Raw genomic sequence first — 22532 nt, 5'->3', positions numbered from 1 at the left:
ATTTTGTTTGAATCTAAAATGACAAAATCTGTATTCTTCAATTGCCTGATATTTAAGATAGATTCCAAGAAACACATAGATCTAGAGCTAGAATTAATTTTCTCACATTCATTTCCTATTTTGTTTGTTTTAAAATTTAAATTTATTTAAGAATTAATCTTTAGACCAACTTACTTGTAGAATTCTGACTCATAAACTTTACTAAAATTTCTGAGAAAACAACACATTCAAAACTAGGTATTGATGTATTGGATGCCCGTCTTTATCAACATCTTTTGTACGACAATCCACATTCCGTTTATAGACGGGAATTTGCTACTATAACCGGATATTTTCAAAATTGGATATTTCAAACCCCATTCCATTTTGTAAGAACGTCAGTGAGACCTTAGATTCCGGATTGTATGGACCATGAAATGTTTTAGCGGTAACACACTATGTCAGACTATAACACACCTATGTACGTCCGCACGGCCAGACGACGCTGAAACCGAATGTTGTGAATAGACCGACCTTGACCGTGGGTAGAACCTATTCACAGGTACCGACGGGGTTGTGGAGTGGATACAATTCCACACGTGTCAATATCGCGGCAGAGAGAAACGGATTCAAGTTCTTTTTGTATTTAGTGAACATGTAGTAGTACATTTTATTTTGGGTACTGTTTGTTTTGGTTTTATGTGTGTGTGGGGGGGGGGGAGGGGTTGCAGCGAAACGAAATATTTACATGGAAGCGAATCGATTGGACTCTCCAAAGGTCCGTTTAATATTTAACAAATCGTGTACAGTTTAAATATATAAAAAAATAAATGTTGTTACAAAACTATTGATTTTTGGCTTATGTGGAATGTCGATTCGACGAGTTTGTTATTTTTCGGTGACTAAACAAAATTTGACGAAACGCCAAAAACAAAAAACGCCTCTCGAGGCGGCAATGCAAATGTAAACAAACGTGACTCAGGTCATGATGACATCTAAAGTATCCGTTTTAAAAGCATTAACCGAAGTGAGTAATAAGTGGAGGGGGGGGGGGAGGGAAGTGTTCAACGGGACTGAAATTATGACTAATGTTCAAACCAAAGTATGGCTTACTAAATTTAAAATATTGGGTTGACATAAGTTGCATCTCCTCTGTTGTCGTTTTGTATCTCAGACGTGGCTAGTGGGAATAGGGTTTTTAATTAGTTTTAATTAATTTTCTTCGCAGCAACGTCACTCAAAAATTATGTTTAATCATTTTATGGTCTCCTTTTTTATTCCAATCCAGAATAATAATTAGCTTTAGGTTTAAATAATTTAAAAGCTAGATATTTTGTAGTGAGCGGTCCGTATTGAATACCAACCAGCCGTTCAATTGTGTATAAGCCTATATTCTCCCTATATCATACCGAACTGCTACTACACAGTACACACATTACCCATTTTAAAATTACCTACCCATTAGCGGTTGTCAATTTATACAATGTATATGACTGTGCCATCTTATGAGACAATGGGTGGTGGATGAAGTGTGTGAGGTCACGTGGTCGTAATCTAGAATACCGATTGGCTTGGGCATATTTGTTGACGTCACATAACCTCACTCTCGCAATAATGTCGACACGCCATCCATTGATTCCGCAAAAACGATCACATAAAAAGTTACAGAATTAAAATATCAGCAGTTTCGTGTTGTTTTTTTTTTTTTTGAGTTTTTTTTTGTTGTTTTTTTTTTTTTTTTTTTTTTGCAAAATATTTAAAAAGATATTCGTCATTCATTATTGACAATTTATTATAGATCAAAATAGATTTCGACATAAACGCTGCACTCGTCTTTTTAAAAAATGTATAAAATAATATTTGTAAACGTGATTCATATCTAACATATTATGTCATTTGTGGAAATCTCCCTTTTAAAAGTTCACTGCTACTGCTAATAACCATTTATCAAAGAATGTAATCAAAAGAAAAGAGTTATGGCCCCTGTCGTGTACCTCTCTTGGAGAAAGTGACTGGATATTTCGAAAAGACCTTTAGAATTGGCGTCAATTTATTCCAAGCCCTTCCACCTTAGGGTCAACTTTCTAATCCAGTCGTGTAATTGATTTATCGATTTACCTGCAAAATTTAAAGAGCAGAGTAGATTGTAAACACAGAAAATGTTTTATTTCGTTTTTTTCCGGTTATATAAAATAGCAAACTTAATCGAAAATACACCAGTAAAGCCAGGATTATTTATTTATTTTTGCGAAAAAATTTTTACATGTTTGAAATTGCAACCGTATTAATGATTTGACTCATGAGACGTAGAAATCGATTAATTTTTCTTTTACGACCAAAGATATTTTCAAATGTTTAAATACCTTTAATACGTAACAGCTTGATGGATTTATAATTGAATACGCCAAAATTAATAAACCAGACGTTTTTGTTTTCGTTGGTTTTTTTTTTTTGTTTTGCTTTATTTTTTCTTGATTTTAAGCACATATTTATATGGTTTCAGATTATAACAAAATAAAGTCGGTTATTTTATTTCCCCGTATACAAAAAGTTAAATGAAATTTTGACAGGTTTCACCGTTTTACTCCTCCCCACTCCATCGAATACGGAATTTAAAGATTTCATTTTTATCGTGCGAAATCTAATTCCTGACTTAAGAAAAAATGATGGCGTTTTTAAAACTTTAGATGCCGGAAAAGCTTAGTTTTGTAATTGTGTGTATGTGTGTGTGTGTTTAAACAAAGTAACCTGATTACTGTTTCAGATATATTGACCAAATGTCATATTTAATTATTAAATCAAATATGGATAAGTACTGTACTTTTGGGCACTTAAAAACCGATGACTATAGTACCGTTAAACTTAGAAAAACGAAATTTGACAAACAAGTATTAGATTGTATGTTCATGTTTCTATCAACTTTTGAACAATTTCCGGTAATCAAAAATAGTACTTTAATCTATTTCCGTGGAAACACGATACCTTCAGAACTGTTCCAGTCAGTAGCGTAGCGAGGGGGGGGGGGGGGGCGGGGGGGGGGCATATGTCACCGGGCGCCGACCTTAGGGGGCGCCAAAATGGGTTGGAAAAATAAATTGAAAGGTTGAGGGGGGTGCAAATCGAAATCTCGAGGGGGTGCAAATCGAAAGTTTGAGGGGGGGGGGGGTGCAAATCGAAAAGTTTGTCCCCGGGCGCCGGGAAGGGTCGCTACGCCTCTGGTTCCAGTTACGTAGATGAAATTTCACTTTCAATTTTTGAGGGATTTCCGAAATTCGGAAATGGTACTTTATTCTATTTCTGGTTTATAAAAATACACACAGTCTACACGTAGAACAAAGTCTACACATAAACCAACGTTACTGCAAGCCAAGGATCTCTATTTACATCATAAATTTGCTGTTGGAAGGCAATAGTATGCCGCAGCATAAAAAGGTTTCAATATATCTTAGATGTATCCCAGATTTAGCTGTCCTTGTTAAATCGACACCTCCCCCCCCCCCAACTTCAGTCTCCTTATTGGCACGTACACCCTACATGCATTGTCACCATCAATCACCAGGTTCGTAATATGTGAGATGGTGTTGGCCCGGGGGGGGGATAATTTGACTAAGAGTACATTTATTATGCTCACGTACAGAATATTGGTGCTGTTGTTGTTGAGTTGTTCACGTATAATGACATTGTTTTTGTAACTTAGCCCAAGATTTGTTATTATTTAATTATTTAGTTGTTTTTGTTGTTTTTTGACATAATACACATTTTAATGTCACAAAACAAGTCACCTGAGTGGCCCAGTTTATACTGCCTTGTTGGGTTGGCCAGGATGGCCTTATACAGACTCCCGAGGATGGCCCTAAATGTTCACTAGATGTGCCCATTACATTTGACCCAGCTATTGTGTTTATCCGCCAGTATCTAAAGAGCTTCTTGCATGTTTATAATTGACGGGAAAGTTATCCCCGAACACAATATTCTTTGCACTTCTTTCAAAGTAGAAGTGATGCTTATACTGGCAGGTTCACTACACTGGCAGACCTTTACCCGCCCTTTGCCACATGTATGGGATAAAACTACCGCCCTTGTAGTGCTCTATAAATGTTTTCAGCCTGGGATCCCACCCAAACTTGACCCACCCCTGGTATAGGCCCCCACCCAAACTTGATCCGCCCCTGGTATAGGCCCCCATCCAAACTTGATCCGCCCCTGGTATAGGGCCCCCACCCAAACTTGACCCACCCCTGGTATAGGCCCTCACCCAAACTTGATCCGCCCCTGGTATAGGCCCCCACCCAACTTGACCCACCCCTGGTATAGGCCCCCACCCAAACTTGATCCGCCCCTGGTATAGGCCCTCACAAAACTTGACCCACCCCTGGTATAGGCCCCCACCCAAACATGACCCACCCAAACTTGATCCGCCCCTGGTATAGGCCCCCACCCAAACTTGACCCACCCCTGGTATAGGCCCCCACCCAAACTTGACCCGCCCCTGGTATAGGCCCCCACCCTAACTTGATCCGATGGCTCACCCCGCTGAGAGTTATTTTGGTCATGTAATCTTGGTTTCCCAGGATATTTTTCTCCGGGGAAGGGGGGGGGGGGGTAACGCTTATAAAATTTAATATTTTCTATATAAAAATTTTCCTCTTTTGTTCGGTGGGGGTGGGAGGGTGGACGTGCTCTATAGAGAGATCCCTGACAGACAAAGCTGTTGTCGGTTGTGTGAGAACCGACCTCAGATGGTTCTCACAAGACACGTCTCCCAGCATGTGACCCCGCCCACCATCTCAAACAGGGGACATCATAGAGCGCACTCGTCTACCCCCCCCCCCCCCCACACACACACCCTAAACACACGAATTGAAATATTTCACAAAGCATCCCTCCATCCTCCCCACCAACCCACTCCCCACCCACCCTACAGCGTTCTGTCTGTTACACAATACAGTATTGTTCACCTCTGTTGAAGATTTTTTAATCAGACTCCGCACCATCTGAAAAATGACACTATTCGCAAACGAAATATTTTTTTTCAGATTTCAAAAGAAAGTTCAACGGGGGGGGGGGTCCTAATACGGGTTTTTAAGCTTCACCATTGTTTCAGAAGACTGAATTAAAAACTACATTTGTAGGTGTATCTACTCTCTTGGCATACATCTGATTTGACGCGGTGTGTTTTTGGGTTGGATTGAACAGGTTGCCATTTTACGACTGATGTAACTGGTATTCTATCCCGGCACATGCGTGTGTAGGTTTGGGTTGGATAAATCTTAGCGAAGACGAACTTTGTATATCACACATGATGAAGGTGGACATAATTGTATTACTAAATTATTCTTGCATTTCCATTAGTTCTACAAATGTTTCCATCAATGATGGCTGACGTGGTCGAGTCGGTAAAACACCTGGTTACTAAACGGAAAAGTCCCGAGTTCGAAACTCTGAGCAGATGAGGATCGATTGTTGTAGACAGCAACCTATCTTGTAAAGAAAACAAAAATCAAACAACTGCTGCCTTGTAGTTTGTCTTTGGTTGACCAAAGGTTATGAAACTTGGAAGCATATCTAGAAAAAAAATCAGGCTGAAATCGGAGATGACATGTAATACTAAATTGTGTTGGAGGAAATCCCTCCCAATGTTACAATTTTGGACGAAGAAGATAATCAATAGCAGGTGCCATTAAATAAAGAGCGCACCATTTCACAAAATAATTGCTTAAAGTTCGGGGGAGGGGGTCTTTGCGGCGTCGCAAACGTCACGTTTAATCCACCTGATCCACGATCATATCGGCATTGTCACGTGAACATCACGTGGATATCGTCACGTGACTCGTGTGTAGAATACGTCAGCATTAACCTGTATCCTGTAGGCGTGTTTGTATTGGTACCCGTGGGACGGGGACGGTAGAAGGGGGAGGGGGAGGCAAATATTTTGATACCCACCAGTCTTCTTTGTACTTCCGGTACACGACCGTACTTCCGGTAAACGGCGTATGCGACCTTGGGTGAAACATGTGACAGACGGACCAATGAACACAGGTAAAGAACACAATATGTGCTTGCTTCTTGGTTTTTTTTCACATAATCTGGGGGGGGGGGCGCTAAAAGTTCTAAATACTAGGTAGACCACGGGATAAACCACAGTTGTCAAAGCTTTCTACTTACGAGAAGTATTAGATTTTGTGTTTAAGATCCTTTGCTGTTCCGTCGTGGAATGCCTTTAAAATCCTAAATATTGAGGAAATCGAGAAGTCTTTACGCTTTCATATTGTTAAATGTGACAGATATACACTAGTAATACACGAATATGGCACTAACTCAAAAAGTTTCAAAAAGTGGACATCAATTGTTTATCCCATGTGGTCTTCGTTTGTCATATAACTCCACCCTTGACACTGTCAGAAATTGAGGATAAAAATCTTATTTAATTTTTAATGGATCGTCACTTCATTAAAACTTGATGGCAGTGCTATTTACAACCTGTAACATATGGGCATGTCATGCAGTAATTACTCATCGAGATTGTATTTTTGATGAGCTGTCTGTCCCCCAGAGAACACGCGCATGTGGGGCCGGGCCATTACTCACAGTCAATTCACGTGAACAAATTGAACATGCCCTTAGGTAAACATGACACCTGCCAGGTAAATCGTGCTGCAACAACTGGTGTGGCGAGTGAGCAAATAATCAAACATGGGGGCATTTTTTTTTTATATTATTGTAACCGGATTTGGTTCGAAGAGTTTGTTTTGGTGCGGATGAGATTTAAAATAAAACGGTCATGTTGTGCTGACGAGGATTGGTTGGCACGCAAGGATTTTAGTTAATCTCGAAGGATTGTCTATAGGTAAGGGCTTGTCCGTGTTCCCGTACGCTCATGTTCACCTGGGTTTGGCTCATGTTCACCTTAACGTGGCTCATACATCTCCGGGCTTGGTTCATGTTCCTATGAGCAGTGGCGTAGCGAGGTCGGGTGTCACCTGGTGCGGCACTTAATGGTGTCACCCCCTCAAGGCGTAGTGACTCTTCCCGGGGACGAACTTTCAATTTTCGATTTGCACCCCCCCCCCCTCAAACTTTCGATTACTATTTTTTGCCTTGGTGTCCCCCCCCCCCCTAAATGGTGTCACCCGGTGCGATCCGCACCCCCCCCCCCCCCCCCGCTACGCCTCTCCCTATGAGATTTGCTCATGTTCACCTTGCTAGGAGCAAACCTTTGTGAGCTAAATATATTTTATGTGAGCAGGTTTTACAACGGCTAACTGCAAGTAAAGTTCCCTTTAAAACCTGACGGTCTACGGGGCAAGTGAAGTAGAGTTCACTTGTTTCTTGGACCTCGGCATATGAATGATAGTGTGGTCAGCACTATGCCCAGCCGCCTTTACTTACCCTAACGAGAGTTAGATACCCATCAGAGCTGGGTGGACTCAGGGACGGTCTACTGACTTGAACTCGGATTCGAACTGGAGACTTACGGGTTAGCAATCTAGGTCTCTACCGCTATGCCACTCCGTTCAAAATATATTTTAAGTGAGCGTTTTATTAAAACTACTAACTACAAAGTGATATGTATTTTACAAAACTACAAAAAATCTTACAAAATTAAATTACAAGGAAAAAATTGCTTAAGCACCCTGCCCTTACTCAACGCCTTTGCTCGCGTTCTTTTGGGTTTGTCTTACGTCAGGATGTGTCTATATCTCACGTCCTTAACGTCCGTACGTGTCTCTCTCTCACCCCCGAGTCACCTACCCTCCGCCCAGCCTCGCGGCAGAGATGGCTTTGTACTCGTGTTTACCTGCGGTAGGACCCTCGTGTTTGAGCCGGGGATTGTGGAACCCTCCGTGTTTGGCTAGACACATCCCTGCGAACACCTCGTGTATGTGGCCACCTATTGTGTAGCTGTGTACCTGTCTTAGAGTGGGAGAAACGAAACTCACGGTTTGTGCGGACGTGTCCATTTTGTGTGGGCGAGCGCACACACACACACACACCACACACTGTGGGTGCGACTTCCGTATAAGGGTAACAAGTGGTTTATATCAACTGCACCAGGTGACCGTAGCTTTATCACTAGCTTCTTTCCGTTGGTCAGGAGTTAACCCTAACTTTGCCCTAAGAATTAGCGGTTTTACCCTAACTTTGTCCGCTAATACTTGTAGTGCCCAGTTTGATCCCAAACATGTCCTGACCCTCTAGTCACCACATTCCGTCATGTTTTTACCTGAAATGTATAGAACCGTGAATTTGTTTCTCCCAGCACCTAATAAGGAGGCTGACAGGTATATAATTATATTCTTTTACTTTGCTAATATCCTACCCGTATCCAGGCTCTTGTTAAATCTTAGACTTTTGTTTTTGTATCTTTCTTTTCTTTTTCGGTTACTCCCGATAAATTTTATGCCGCTATCATAACCCTGGCCCTAATCCTAACATTGTATCCTATCCCAAAGATAGACTCACCAATGCTGCGAATCCTAGATGGAGTAGCAACAGTGGCGTAGCTAGGGGAGGGCCGGTGGGGTGGCCGCCCCGGGCGCCTATCCTAAGGGGGCGCCAACTGGAGTAAAAATAATAATTAAAAAGCTCATTTCAAGCGAACTATTGAATTATACACAATCAAAGTTACGAAAAATAACAACTTCATAGATTAACTCACTGATTTTGTTGTTCTTGTGGCACCAAAATAAAAAATGTTACGAGAAAGTAACTTGTAAGAAGCACCCAGAACTTTTCCAACTGGAGGGGGGGGGGACTTTTTCACAAACAGAAGTCGATGTTGAAAGTCCGCCGCGGGCGCCGGAATGGGTCGCTGCGCCTCTGAATAGCAACACCCGCAGAAAATCTCGGATGCCGGCAGAAATAAGTTCGATACCGGCAGAAATAAATTCGATACGATACTGTCACCTTGCCGTGTGTTTCTAGAAAACTGTTTTTGTCTTCGCCTCTGAAAGTGCCTGCTGTATCTCACTAGAGCTGCAAAAACTCGAAAGGAAAATAAATGTTTACACCTGCAATAGATGAGGCTTTAATGGTAAAAATTTATCAATTCACACCTGCTATAGATGAGGCTTTTAATGAACTTTTTTTTTATTGAATGCGGATGGCGTCAAATTTCTTGAACGGTTTAAAAAAAAACTTGACTCGTTAACAACAAGAAGGAAATACCTCCACACCCCCCCCACCCCAAAGACGTTCACCCTAATGATATTGACAAGTTGGACGTAGCCTTGCTGTTGATGATCTAGTGAGAATCGATCTCTTATTTTCTCTTATTTTGTCGATTAGACGTCGGGTCATCAAACTTAATTGCACTGAACCAAGGCGGCAATGCTTGTGTTCTTAGTCGTCCATGTTCACACCCCTCCCCCCTCCCTCCCACACACAGACACACATGGATTTTGTTTACAGTGATATTATTTTTTTTGAAAAGTTAAATATTTTGAATACGTACAAGTCTTTTGTGCTTTGTTGAAATAGCTCAAAAGTTTTACTCAGGATTTAACATGTTTTGTTCCGTTGGTTGTTTTCTTAAGTGTTTGTTTTTAGCTTTTAAAAATTTCACTTCGAACGTTTGTCAAAGGTAGACTGCAGGGGTTGGTAAAACAAACAACCCGGCTATAGGGTCTGGGTTGGTCTACTTGCCGGCCGGCGCCAACACCGCAAACAGTTTCAAACCTTCCACATTTTGGAAAATGTCACATGATAGCTCGAACAGAATCACGTGACCAACAGAATAAAAACTGATTTTCTTTTTAAAGCCGTTTTAAGCTCCGCGACAAGTGAGCACGAACAAAAGAGTTTTCAAATTTTGCCGTTTTGGGCAAATATTGGCTCTTCCTGGTTGCGTTGGTTGTTTTTCGAGAGTTCAAAAGGTAAAGTTTAAAACATGATCTGTAATGGAGTTTTTTTTCAAAGAACCCCCCCCCCCCCCTTCCACCGGCATCTACCCCCACCCTTGGGAGTCACATTTTGAGAACCCCTGACGCGGTAAATAGGCGCACGCTCTGTACATTTGTCGTGGCTGTAATTGAAATCAAATATTGAGTTTGATCAGTGGGCGAGAGAGACGGTGGCCGTAAATGACGTCATGCACGGGTTAAAAGGGGGGGGGGGCGCATAATATCACGCACCGGGGAAGGGGGGTTGCCCATAAATGATGTCAACACTGATTTGTATGACGATGATGAGTTAAATGACTATAGAGATAGTAAAAATTTTTAAATTTAGATTTAAGGTGGGAAGGGAAGAAACTGTTCAGTCTTAAAGGTAGGGGAAGGGGGATAATCAGGTGACAAGATAAGCTAATTCGATTTTTTATTCAAGCCAATATTTCTCTCCAATTAAGTCCACGATTGTCCTTCAAATATACCAACCTCATCCCCTCCATCCCCGGGATCGTCCATAGAGCTACTGATACCAATTACCATCCTCATCTCCCTCCCCACCCCCTGTCGTGAGCCCACTGATCCACCAGCCGAAGACAGGACTGGATTAGCAGACGACGGTTTTGTTTACAGGTACACTGATGTTTCTAGTAATTGTATTTCCTGTTCCTCGTCTTCGCTGGTTTGTTCGTCTGCGCTGTTTTTGTTCGCTGACAGCTTTAATTCTTTGTTTTCTTGTATTCACACATAAAACACGGGCGTCATGTTAAATGGTTAACTGTGAAATATTTGAATGTAATTTCGTTTGTGTAAGAATGGGTAAGTGGAAATAAACTATAACTTTAAACGTTGGTTGTTTTGTTTGTTTGTTGTTTTTTTTTTTTTGTTCAACTGTTTACCTTTAAACATATTTTCCCAAACAACTGGACTATTTTAACTTAGTTTATATATTTTTCAAGCATTTCTTATTTACAAGCTTCGCGTAGTACCGATATCGAAACTCTCAGTCATTAGAGTGTTAGGGTAGGGCTTTCTTTAAAGACTACAACCGGTAGCCTATATGGATGAAATTCCTGTATGGTAAATATTTGAACACGGTCGTCACACATCAGTTTGTTTGACGATCGTGTCTTGTGCTATCGTGGATAGGACCCTTATAATGGATAGCTTCAGGGGCGTAGCGAGGGTGGGGTGGTGCGGACCGCACCGGGTGACACCATTTAGGGGGGTGACACCAAGGCAAAAAATAGCAAAATATATAGAGAAAAACTTGAGGGGGGGTGCAAATCGAAAGTTTGAGGGGGGGGGGTGAAAATCGAAAGTTTGAGGGGGGGTGCAAATCGAAAATTTGAAAGTTAGTCCCCGGGAAGGGTCGCTACGTCTCTGGGGGGGGGGGGGGTGACACCATTAAGTGCCGCACCGGGTGTCACCCGACCTCGCTACGCCACTGGATAGCTTAACATGGATAGGACCCTTATCGTGGATAGGACCTTTATCATATATAGGACCCTTATCATGGATATCTGATACTCATTACATTTCCACTAGATGTACTTAGGTTTCCTAATGATTTTAACACGCATTTATTATAGTCGGGATTATTATCCTGCATATGTGATGAAATTTATCCTAGATATCTAATGATACTCTTAAATCTAATGAATCTCATTACAACTATCCCGGAATTCTGATAAAAATGAAACTATTCTGATGTACTAGCGAGTATACCCTTCCCGAGCCCCCACTATAAACGTTACCCCCAATTTTATTTTGTGTCCTCTCGTATGTCCGGACTGTATTGATCCTCCGTCAACAACATGAGTCTAGCTTTATACCCAGAATGTTCCTGGTTCAGATCTGTTCATGGTACGCTATATGATTCCTGGGCTTTGACAAGATTTGCAATCTTAGACGCAACTAGCCGGATCTGTCCCTCGTGCTAAATACCATTAGTTAAATCTCGTGCATTGATGTAAGGGGCCGAGCCCGACCCTCGGGCCGTGTGCTAAATACCATTAGTTAAATCTCGTGAATCGATTCAAGGGGCAGGATCTGTCCCTCGGGCCGTTAGCTAAATACCATTAGTTAAATCTCGTGCATTGATGTAAGGCACCGAATCTGCCCTACATGCATAGATGCGAGGGGCCGGACCTGACCCTCGGGTCGTCAGCTAAATACCATTAGTTAAATCACATGCATAGATGCGAGGGGCCGGACCTGACCCTCGGGCCGTCAGCTAAATACCATTAGTTAAATCACGTGCATAGATGCGAGGGGCCGGACCTGACCCTCGGGCCGTCAGCTAAATACCATTAGTTAAATCACGTGCATAGATGCGAGGGGCCGGACCTGACCCTCGGGCCGTCAGCTAAATACCATTAGTTAAATCACGTGCATAGATGCGAGGGGCCGGACCTGACCCTCGGGCCGTCAGCTAAATACCATTAGTTAAATCACGTGCATAGATGCGAGGGGCCGGACCTGACCCTCGGGCCGTCAGCTAAATACCATTAGTTAAATCACATGCATAGATGCGAGGGGCCGGACCTGACCCTCGGGCCGTGTGACACATAACGTACATGAATAACGTGTACGATTGCAACTGGTCGGACCAGAACCTGTTTCTATATTTAGAAAAAATAAAAATAAATAAAACCAATTGTAAAAGTCTGCATCACGCATATCAGTATAAATCTATGTAACTGACTTTGTGCGCTTGTGACATCAATACGTGGCTACCTGTAAACCAAAGCCATGCTACAGGTGTGAAACCGTCGAGAACAGGTGAGGGAGTACGCTCGATATGTACACAATTTTTTAAAAATCACAGGCATAGCTACAACTAGAGTCAATTACGAAGTTTTTTTTTTCTTTTTTAATTCTTCTTCGTTTTTTTTTTTTTTTATTTTAATGTTGGACGTGATTTCCTGCAACACAAACTGCAAGCCAGCAGTTGTTACTGCTTCTTCGTTCTTAATTTTAGTGTTGGAAGGGATCCCCTCCAACACAATTAAGTATACGTGTCAACTGGTTATGCGCCATTGAGGCCGTTGACTCCGATTTCAGCCTGCTTTTCTTTTTGGATTTGCTTCCATAGCCCTTATCCAACCAAGAACATACTACAAGGCAGCAGTTGTTTGATTTTGGAGTTGTCTCTCCTAGAAGAGTGGCTGTCCCCAGCTAACGAGCCTCATCTCCCCGATGGTTCGAACTCGAGACTTTTCGGTTTACCGACTCGACCACGCCGACCCCTAGCAGTTGTTTGATTCTGGAGTTTTCTCTCCTAGATGGGTTGCTGCCCCTAGCTGTCGAGCCTCATTGGCTCTGGGGATTCGAGCTCGGGACGTATCGGTTTATTTACCACCCGATTCCCCCCCCCCCCCCCTCCCCCTCCCTCCCCTCCCTTTAAAAATACATACCTTTAAATTTAATTAACAGGAGAGTTCTAAGCTGCAGATACATTACTTCGCCCTGAATCTTTCTCACACAACCGAAGTTTCGCGAAACTTGATGCTTACTACAACTTTGACAGAGCCAAAAAGTTGACACTTTAAGCAAGTCTTCACTAACCCCCTGCTGTGTAGCCTATATGTAACAGAAACTGTTCGAACCATTGTCTTCTACAGTGGGTCCTATAAAATGATATGACAGAACCAAAAAGTTGACACTTTAAGCAAGCCTACACCAAACCCCCTACTGAGTAGCCTATATATAACAAACTGTGCTTCGAACCATTGTTTTCTTAAGCGCGGTCCTATAAAAATGTGATTTACTATCTTTAGCTTCCAACTTTCAGGCTCAACGGTTCTCACATTTTATTTAACCAGTCACCTCAAGTACGCATTTATTTTAAGATTCTCCGGTTATAACTATTTAAAGACATTCCAGAAAAAACCCTATCGTAATTTTAAAATGGTAACCCAGTATCATACATTAGCTAAGTGTTTTTGTGTTTCAAATATTTTTTTACGGTGGGGGGGGGGGGCAGTTAAACTGTTTAATTTGTTTAATTTTTTTCGGTGAAGAAAGGGGGAAGGGGGTGGCAGGAGCAAAAAGATACCCGAAAGAAACTCAGGTGCTTGCGACGTGGTGTGTTGGTTTGCATGGCTGGTTACAATGTGTTGTGCGGGTTTGTATATGTGGGTTTGTATGTGTGGGTTGCTATGTGGCTATACAACTTCAAACCGTTTCAAAAAGACATAATATTGTATTACAGTATAAGACCCCATGTCGCATTCCCATAAATCCTAACATAAATATTTTTACAACGTTTTTATAACATGCATTATAAGATTTATTATAACCGGGGCCCGCTAAGTTAAGGATTAGCGTCGACGTGTTTATTTAATCTTTCACAATACAATTATTTTGCCTCAGTGTTTTATTATATTTTTTTAATACCTGTGCGAATGGGCGGCTTACGTGTCAGCATTTAAGGCGGCATGATGTGGGGTGTTGTGAACCTCACCTGGTTACTGTATGTTTATACGCCTTTTCTTATCACGCTATAGTTGTAATATTCTTGTAAAGTCAATTATTCCCTGTATATAATCTCCTATGAAACATTATGAAATAAAACGTTTTGCTTTAAAACGCCCTTATATATATATATATATATATATATATATATATATATATATATATATATATATATATATATATATATATATATATATATATATATATATATATATACCTGTAGTGTCACCTGTACAGGTAAGAAGAGCTCTTTATTTCTTCAAGCTGCGGCACCCAATAAGAAATGTGTTTACAAAGATATCTCATGCATGAAGCGGACACTTTTAATGGGGCTTGAAAAACGAAATACAGGAACGCTTAGCGTCTTGTTGAATAGCCCGGATAGCCAGTTGACAGAGTTCCAGCCCCACTGTATACATGACATGCTTTTGTATCGGCGCAATGATCCTGTACGATCCACGCTAACTTCCTGTCTTCAAGTTGCCAGACAAGTGTTGAATGCTATATGCCAAAAAATTTGATTTTTCAAAGAAGAGAAAAAATTGGTGTAATGTTATAGCTTGCCAAAAAAGAATATATCTAGGCCAAAAATACTTCAAATACTTGTAAAATTTAAATGGAAAAGAAAATGATATGAAGATAATGGGGTGTGTTGTTTCAGAAGAGGGGTGTGGAGTGTCCCACCCAGCGCCATTTGCTCCTTCTTTGAAGCCATGTGCTTTTGTCTGGTCCGTCTCTATAGGTCTCTAGTAGGCTGCCTGTCGTCTGTAAACTTTAATTTTCGGGGAGAAAAAAATTATTTCCCGAACAAGTTGTAGTTGTTTCTTGATACTAGTCATGTATTCTTTCAAATGTTGTGTTTCTTGGCACAAGTTGCATTTCTCGGCACAAGTTGTATTATTCGGCACAAGTTGTATTATTCGGCACAAGTTGTATTATTCCGCACAAGTTGTATTCTACGGCACAATTTGCATTCCTCGGCACAATTTGTATTCCTCGGCACAAGTTGTATTCTTCGGCCCAAGTTGTATTTCTTGGCACAAGTTGCATTCCTCGGCACAAGTTGTATTCCTCGGCACAAGTTGTATTCCTCGGCACAAGTTTTAGAATGTATCATTTTACAAGTACACTATGTAATAAGCCTGGAAATGTTTTATTCGCACGAACTCCTTACACAACCAGCGAAGCGTGACTGGCTTATCCACTGTGCTTAAAGTATAAGGGTCATTGAACGAAACGCATGCAGTTTTCGTGCGAGTCTTAACTAGCATTTTTGTGATATCAGTATAGTAAGTTTTATATCAAATAAAAGCATAACAGGTTTTTTTACATCAATTTAGTAGGTTTTAAATCACACAAAACATGATATTTTCGTAGCATCACAAAAACATGACACTTTTGTTCAAACAAAATTTGATATTTTTGTTGCATCAATATATTAGGATTTATATCAAACAAAACCATGACATTTTGTTACACCAATATAGTAGGATAAAAGTTAGGTTCCCTTTCCAAACCTGACGGTCTATGGGGCAAGTGAAGTAGAGTTCACCTGTTTCTGTGACCTCGGCACATCTAGGTATAGTGTGGACTCAGGGACCGTCTACTAACTTGAACTGGAGACACACGGGTTAGCAGTCTAACTGTCTACCGCTAGGCCACTCCGTCCATAGTAGGATCAGTGAAACAAAACATGACATTTTTGTTACATCAATATAGTAGGATCAGTTACACAAAACATGACATTTTTGTTACATCAATATAGTAGGATCAGTTACACAAAACATGACAGTTTTGTTACATCAATATAGTAGGATCAGTCAAACAAAACATGACATTTTTGTTACATTAATATAGTAGGATCAGTCACACAAAACATGACATTTTTGTTACATCAATATAGTAGGATCAGTCATACAAAACATGACATTTTTGTTACATCAATATAGTAGGATCAGTCACGCAAAACATGACATTTTTGTTACATCAATATAGTAGGATCAGTTACACAAAACATGACATTTTTGTTACATCAATATAGTAGGATCATTTACACATGACATTATTTTATTCCCTCCTTCCCCCATATAACTATACACAGCTTGTGTACAGCCCCGCCCTCCCAACCACCACACATTATAGCCCTACAAAACTCAAGTAGTCTTTTAAACTAGACGAGAATGTACTCGTAGAAGACATTAAAAAATTAATAGGCCCTAAAACTTCCTTAAACCCCATCTTCAATACATCCTCACATAATCCCTGACCTCCCCCCACCCCTCATAACGTATGTCAGTATTGTAAAATGTGTGTACATTGCCGGTTGCCAAAACTAAGTATCCAGAAATAATCACAGAATAAAAACTGTTGTTTTTTCTAATGACCACTGCTAATATTCATTTCAAGACTTTAAGCCTTGTTCTCTTAATTTCTCCGGGGGGGGGGGGGGTCTATATTTTCCGGGGGGCGGAAACTAGTAAAAGTATATCTTTACTATATAAATTCCACCTCGTTGGGTGGGGGGGGGGGGATGCCTGGAAGAAACTCTGGACGGACTGGTCCTAAGCCTCACTATCGGCAATTAAAATCACCGTAGTTGGGAAAATGATTTGTACTGTACATGCGTGCGGTGTGCGTTAAATCGTTAACGAAAACAACGTGCATCATTTTTTTCCCTTGTCGAGCCTCAGGATGAGTACTAATTAGGATTAGGTTTAGGGTTGTTGGTGTGTCAAAGAATCCCAGAGTGATAACACTAACAATAGCCTTTACTTGAACTCTAGAACTGAAGAGCTCCCGAAGTTATTTATAGCCTTTACCAGCGCTGTGCCATAAATCAAAAGACGACATTTAAATAACAAGCCCACTTATAAAACTGTGTCAAAAGTGGAAAGTTACCTACCGTCTATGTGGGAGGGTTGTTTGTCCACATAGTTCTATGAATACGTGAACAAAATACCAAAAACCTGTTTTTGTACAAACTAGCTAATACCTATTTAATGCGCAGTAGTACTGTCTGGGTGGCAGAAGGCGTTTTTTTTAACAGCCCATGTTTAATTAATATTAAAAAGGCGGTGGGGGGGGGGGGAATTTTGTATCTATGTATATAAATATTATAAACACACATTTGTAAACCGGGGGTAATTCATGCACTTTACATCTTGTATTACTTACTTTAATATAAGGAAAACGTGCGCTAAGCTTGAAATTGTTTTTACAGTTTATTTCAGGCATCCCGCGGGCGGCAACCGACAGATCCCCCTTCCCCACCCCGGGAAGATAGAAAAATATATAATTTATATATAATTAAATATATACTTAAGTGTCTGCATACTTCCCCAACGGAATGTTTACTGCTCCACCCCCCCCCCCCCCTGCGGAAAATGTCTGAAAGAAACCTTGAGTGGTAAAACTATGTTGCTTCACCTTATCAGTGGAAAGTGAATGCGTCTGTAACTGCATTTTACGGTCGATGGCGCGTCCGAACTTTTTGTGACAACAAATTTGGTGAGAGTAAAAATCTAGAATTGTCTGTTGTCGCTATGGACAATGCCACACACGGCAATACACATAGCCGACATACACATTTTGATTAATAGATTTGTTTTATTGTTATGTTTTAACGTGAATCAGAAAGTCGGAAATGATTCTAAGATCGGTTTGAGTTAGAAAATTAAAATAGACCTTTGATCTTCCGATTATACTTAGTTCAGACATGTTTAAGTTCCTTGTTGATGATGGGAATCGGATATGAAGTGATCCAGTGTTTTATTGGCAATTTTTTGTTTGCTTGATTGAATGGCTGCTCTTTGTTGGACAATAATTATTGCTTTGTTTCATTTCAAAGGATTAGCTTTTTAACTAAGGCGCGGTGTTTTTATGTTGAACATTTTGTTTTCTACTCAGCAAAAAAAAAAAAAGAAAAAAAAACGAAATAAATAAATAATAAAATGTATTCCTACACAAGTTAGTCTTCCCACGTGATTAAGTGTGGGGTTAAGCCTTTGTATGAGGTTGTTTTTAGTTAAAAACGACAGCAAACGGGTAATGTGGTACCGAGAAGTACCTCTAGCCCAACACATCTCAAGTAGAGTGTGTCAGTTTACCCGACAGAGTCCTGTTAAAACTTTCTTCATGACCTTCACCTCTCTTACCTGTCTTTATCTCCCAGCAAAATAAATCTTTAATTAAAATTAAAATTCCCTGAACTTTTTACCTGAGGGTAATCTTACAGGTATACAAGCATTAATTATGCAATCGATTGCACGACATGGCTTGAGTTTTAATTCCTTGATTAGCATAAACATTTTTAGGTTCTAATTTTGAAAACATTTTGTGCCGTCAATAGTTTAAGATAAAGTCGCAGTCTTGTCTGTTATAAATAAAACACTTTTGTCTAATCCGTCTACACATTATGCCAGTGGTCTCCAAACTACGGCCCGCGGGCTGCATGCGGCCCTCGATGTCCTCTCATCCGGCCCGCGGAGATTATTTTGTCCACAGAAAAAACGTTTGTTGGTGATGGCTGAGGAATTTTGCCCAGAAAAACCAAAGACATGTCTGGAAGAAACTGGCCCCCGAACTAAAATTTGATAGTTAATGCGGCCCTCGGACTGAAAAGTTTGGAGACCCCTGCATTATGCGATCTGTGTATATAGAATCTTGTCGTTTAATAGAGATTTCAATAGGTTTGAGAACTCGATTACATTAAACAGACGGCTAACCTGAGTTCGGATCCCGGGCTCGAGTCTGTATGACGAATTGCGTCCAGCCAGCTCTGACGGCTAACCTGAAAGTCTCGAGTTCGGATCCAGTTCTGACGGGTACCTGACTCCCGTTAAGGAAACAAAAGTCGGACGGGCATAATGCTGACCACACTACCCGCTCGTACTTCATCTGCCCCATGTGTCGTGGGCACGAAAAGATGATAATGAAAAAAAAACAAAACTAGAATGGTTTTGTTTTAATTTGCTTCTTCTCTTGTTGGGTATTGGTAACAAAATGTATTAACTGTAAACCCCAAACCTCAATTATTAGCCTAAACTAAACTTGATTTTACTTTGTGGTTTTAAAGCACATAAATGTTTATGGTGATTTTATTGTATTTTTAAATTAAAATGTTACCTGTTAAAAAATAAACTGCCCAAAACTTAATGTGACCTTTAAAAAATTTCAGATGACCTTGAGGCCTAGACCCAGCAAACCGAGGCACTAAAACAAAAATGGTTCAGATCCGAAGCCGGCGCGTTAACCTGGTGGCCATCTTCATTCTCTCGCTCGTCTTCGCGCTGGTCTTCTGCTTTTCGGTGCTAGCGCGGTTCAGCACCTTCAATGTACACCCCATCACCATAGTCAGGGAGAAGATCTCGGAAGGCATCCGGGTCATCTACTACAAACCGGAAGTTTCATCTGCATCCAGTTCACCGGAAGTCCACACCGAGGGTGCCATCACCACGTCTGAGCTGTCGTCTTCACACGGGGACAAATCTACCGGACAGACGTCATTGCTGTCTTCATCTAACAGCGATACATCATCTTCGGTTATATCATCATCGCTAACATCCACATCGCTGAAATCATCATCTGGAGCTTCGTCTGATGGCTCTCAGCGGACGATAAGAATCGAACGGTCATCTTTCGTCATACCGATGTTCTCCTCTACCGACACCCGCACCTCCACCGAGCTCAAGACATCCACCATGTTGAAAACGACGGACAACGTCACGTCCGGTGAGCCAGCCAACACGAGCGCCGCGCCGAAGCTGATGCTGACCATTGACCACGACGTGGGGAGGATGGGCAACAAGATGTTCAAGTACGCCGCCCTGCTGGGCGTGGCCCACGAGACGGGACGGGTCCCGGTGGTCAACCCCTACACGGCGGACATCGACATGCTCAAAGTTTTCCAGTTGACGCATGTGGGGAGTTACCCTGAGGCCTCGACGTGAGTACTTCATGCAATCTTTAAAGTGTTGGTAGATGTACTCTCTAAATATCTGCCTCGACGTGAGTACTTCATGCAATCTTTAAAGCGTTGGTAGATGTACTCTCTAAATATCTGCCTCGACGTGAGTACTTCATGCAATCTTTAAAGCGTTGGTAGATGTACTCTCTAAATATCTGCCTCGACGTGAGTACTTCATGCAATCTTTAAAGCGTTGGTAGATGTACTCTCTAAATATCTGCCTCGACGTGAGTACTTCATGCAATCTTTAAAGCGTTGGTAGATGTACTCTCTAAATATCTGCCTCGACGTGAGTACTTCATGCAATCTTTAAAGCGTTGGTAAATGTACTCTCTAAATATCTGCCTCGACGTGAGTACTTCATGCAATCTTTAAAGCGTTGGTAGATGTACTCTCTAAATATCTGCCTCGACGTGAGTACTTCATGCAATCTTTAAAGTGTTGGTAGATGTACTCTCTAAATATCTGCCTCGACGTGAGTACTTCATGCAATCTTTAAAGCGTTGGTAGATGTACTGTCTAAATATCTGCCTCGACGTGAGTACTTCATGCAATCTTTAAAGCGTTGGTAGATGTACTGTCTAAATATCTGCCTCGACGTGAGTACTTCATGCAATCTTTAAAGCGTTGGTAGATGTACTGTCTAAATATCTGCCTCGACGTGAGTACTTCATGCAATCTTTAAAGCGTTGGTAGATGTACTGTCTAAATATCTGCCTCGACGTGAGTACTTCTTGCAATCTTTAAAGCGTTGGTAGATGTACTGTCTAAATATCTGCCTCGACGTGAGTACTTCATGCAATCTTTAAAGCATTGGTAGATGTACTCTCTAAATATCTGCCTCGACGTGAGTACTTCATGCAATCTTTAAAGCGTTGGTAGATGTACTCTCTAAATATCTGCCTCGACGTGAGTACTTCATGCAATCTTTAAAGCATTGGTAGATGTACTGTCTAAATATCTGCCTCGACGTGAGTACTTCATGCAATCTTTAAAGCGTTGGTAGATGTACTCTCTAAATATCTGCCTCGACGTGAGTACTTCATGCAATCTTTAAAGCGTTGGTAGATGTACTCTCTAAATATCTGCCTCGACGTGAGTACTTCATGCAATCTTTAAAGCGTTGGTAGATGTACTCTCTAAATATCTGCCTCGACGTGAGTACTTCATGCAATCTTTAAAGCGTTGGTAGATGTACTGTCTAAATATCTGCTCGGTCTAATTTAGGCGGTGCGTTGGTAGATGTACTGTCTAAATATCTGCTCAGTCTAATTTAGGCGGTGCGTTGGTAGATGCACTGTCTAAATATCTGCTCGGTCTAATTTAGGCGGTGCGTTGGTAGATGTACTGTCTAAATATCTGCTCGGTCTAATTTAGGCGGTGCGTTGGTAGATGCACTGTCTAAATATCTGCTCGGTCTAATTTAGGCGGTGCGTTGGTAGATGTACTGTCTAAATATCTGCTCGGTCTAATTTAGGCGGTGCGTTGGTAGATGTACTGTCTAAATATCTGCTCAGTCTAATTTAGGCGGTGCGTTGGTAGATGCACTGTCTAAATATCTGCTCGGTCTAATTTAGGCGGTGCGTTGGTAGATGTACGCTGAGTCTAAATATCTGCTCGGTGTAATTTAGCCAGTTTTTAAATGTGTGGAGGGTATATTCCAGTATAAATGGCTGCTGTTATTTAGGAACTTAATGGAACGTTAGGTTGAATTCATTCGAGGCTACATATCTACCTTTATCGCTACGTTAACCTTAGCCATAACACTCATCACGGCATCCCTTATATCTAAGATATACTCTACCCAAGTCTAGTAAAAGTAAAGTTCCCTTTTCAAACCTGACGGTCCATAGGGCAAGTGAAGTAGAGTTCACCTGTTTCTGTGACCTCGGCATATGAAGAGATAGTGTGGTCAGCACTATGCCCAGCCGCCTTTACTTTCACTAACGTGAGTTAGGTACCCATCAGAGTTGGGTGGACTCCGGGACGGTCTACTGACTTGAACCCGGATTCGAGACTTACGGTTTAGCAGTCCGGCTCTCTACCGCTAGACCACTCCGTCCCCACTCATTAAATTCTAACCCTAAACAGCAATGCTAACCAGGAAAATATGAAAACAATACCAGACATGCTAGGCGACTTTTGTCCTGGTTTACTTTAAAAGCATCCAGCAACACAACAAACATTCCTAAATCATTAAAATGGCTATTGCCTTCCTGCAA

General features: G+C 41.2%; 1 protein-coding gene across 3 annotated transcripts in view; it reads left to right on the top strand.

The window, feature by feature from the left end:
* LOC131941620 (galactoside alpha-(1,2)-fucosyltransferase 2-like) overlaps positions 1-22532 on the top strand; it is a 54041-nt gene that overhangs the window by 21861 nt on the left and 9648 nt on the right. For all 3 annotated transcript variants that reach the window (XM_059300990.1, XM_059300981.1, XM_059300971.1), the window contains exon 2: positions 19522-20289. In XM_059300990.1, coding sequence (XP_059156973.1) covers positions 19568-20289 — 722 coding nt within the window. In that variant the 5' untranslated portion in view covers positions 19522-19567. The remainder of the gene's footprint in view (positions 1-19521; positions 20290-22532) is intronic.

This window comes from Physella acuta, unplaced genomic scaffold (genome assembly GCF_028476545.2).
Source record: "Physella acuta isolate Inbredline_101_S28 unplaced genomic scaffold, ASM2847654v3 ptg000029l, whole genome shotgun sequence".
Lineage (NCBI taxonomy): Eukaryota > Metazoa > Mollusca > Gastropoda > Physidae > Physella > Physella acuta.
This window is presented reverse-complemented; position numbering and strand designations above follow the sequence as displayed.